The sequence below is a fragment of the Galeopterus variegatus genome, unplaced genomic scaffold (assembly GCF_000696425.1).
Source record: "Galeopterus variegatus unplaced genomic scaffold, G_variegatus-3.0.2 Scaffold678, whole genome shotgun sequence".
NCBI classification, from domain to species: Eukaryota; Metazoa; Chordata; class Mammalia; order Dermoptera; family Cynocephalidae; genus Galeopterus; species Galeopterus variegatus.
Genome location: NW_007726789.1, coordinates 11951 through 13591, shown reverse-complemented (window position 1 = coordinate 13591; position 1641 = coordinate 11951). Strand labels below are relative to the sequence as shown.

Below are 1641 nucleotides of genomic sequence, written 5' to 3'. Positions count from 1 at the left end.
AACTAATTCAACACATTCTCTTTAGTAGTTAATTTTTAAAAATCATATGTTTAATCCAATCCGACCTGATAGTTGAAAGACCTCAGAAAACATCACTGTCAAGAACATTAAAAGTGTGCTTTTCAAATGAATGCACAATTTTCTCCCTTTTAAAAAACCTAACTATTATATGTAGTTAAAAACAACTTTAAACCAAGCAATAAATATTTGGGCATTTTCCTGGTCTGTGAAATGAAATGCTGTAGTGACTCTTGGAAAATTAAAACGGACTGGTTTTCTTCGTAAAATACAAGCATTTAATCTAAGTAATTATTTTTTTGCAAAACCAATTTGTAATCCGATATTTTATGTAATGTAGATTATGCTAAACATTCTTTTGAATAACATATACTTTTACATACAATAAGACTAATAGTAATAACAGCAGATGGTTGTTACTAACTTAACAGCAAAGATAACAAGCATCTAAATCTAACGTAAAGAAGCAAAGAGACTGAAGCATTAGTGCAGAACTTAAGAAACCCTAACCAATAACTTAAGACCACTATCTAAAACAACTTCTCAGCTTCTTCAGTATTAAATCAATCATGTTTTCATATGATAATTTTAATTCTAAGTAACTAGATAACTCAAACAAGTCATGGCATATATAGAAAGTAACTTTGAAGGTGTTCTATGGAGGTTACATTGGAGATTCTCACTGCATCATGACATTAAAAGATGGACTTTTTTGATGATACCAAAGTACATGTTATTCAAATAATGCCAGTTATGCTACGTTTATGATACACATAAAATATGTTATATAAGTCAACACTAACTTTTCTCCACTGCCCCAGGCAAACAAGGTTCCATCCTTACTAAAGGTATAGACTTTGCAATTTTTCCCAGATTCCCTGAAAATGACAAAAAAAAAAANGAAAAATCAGTTATAGTGTCTGACTTAGTTAACCACGAACCGAACAAAGACCACAATCAATAATACACTACATCTGATTCTCTTGCCCTGGAACAATATGTACCATTGGAGCCACAGGAAATAAATGCCAGAACCTGGTACAGAAAATATCTATTAAAATGGTAGACAGGACATGGGGACACACTAAAAAGATACAGAGCTGAATCCAATAGAAGGTTAAGCAAGGATATGAATGAAGTATATAAAATCATTAAGAATATTTGCCAAGGTGAAAATAGACTTATTCAACAAACTGCAAGTTAGTAGAATAAGGGATACCTCAAAAAATACATACAATGAAAAGAAGTATGGTATATCCCATTACGAAGTAAATTTCTACTGACTAATCAAATAACATAAACTAAAATATGGGTCAAAAACCAAACATTAAATACCCACAATAGGTTACACCAAAAGAAATAAGAAAATTTGAGAATATATCCTATCTTTCAGGCTAGGTTAAGACTGTTAACACTGTAGAAAGAACCAACATGATTATATTATTAACAATTGGAGAGTAGTAGTTTGTTGACTGAATAACTTAAAGAATTAAAAAACTAATTAATGTTTTTAATTAAAAAAGCTAACTCTGCCAGCTACTTATAGTCATAAAAGGTGAATCAACTAATTCAACACATTCTCTTTAGTAGTTAATTTTTAAAAATCATATGTTTAATCCAATC

At 30.1% G+C, this 1641-nt stretch overlaps 1 protein-coding gene across 1 annotated transcript in view; it reads right to left on the bottom strand.

The window, feature by feature from the left end:
- Window positions 1-1641, bottom strand: part of LOC103589351 (eukaryotic translation initiation factor 2A-like) — a 20480-nt gene that overhangs the window by 11128 nt on the left and 7711 nt on the right. The window contains exon 2 of the mRNA XM_008571309.1: window positions 822-896. Within this exon, the coding sequence (XP_008569531.1) occupies window positions 822-896 (75 nt within the window). The remainder of the gene's footprint in view (window positions 1-821; window positions 897-1641) is intronic.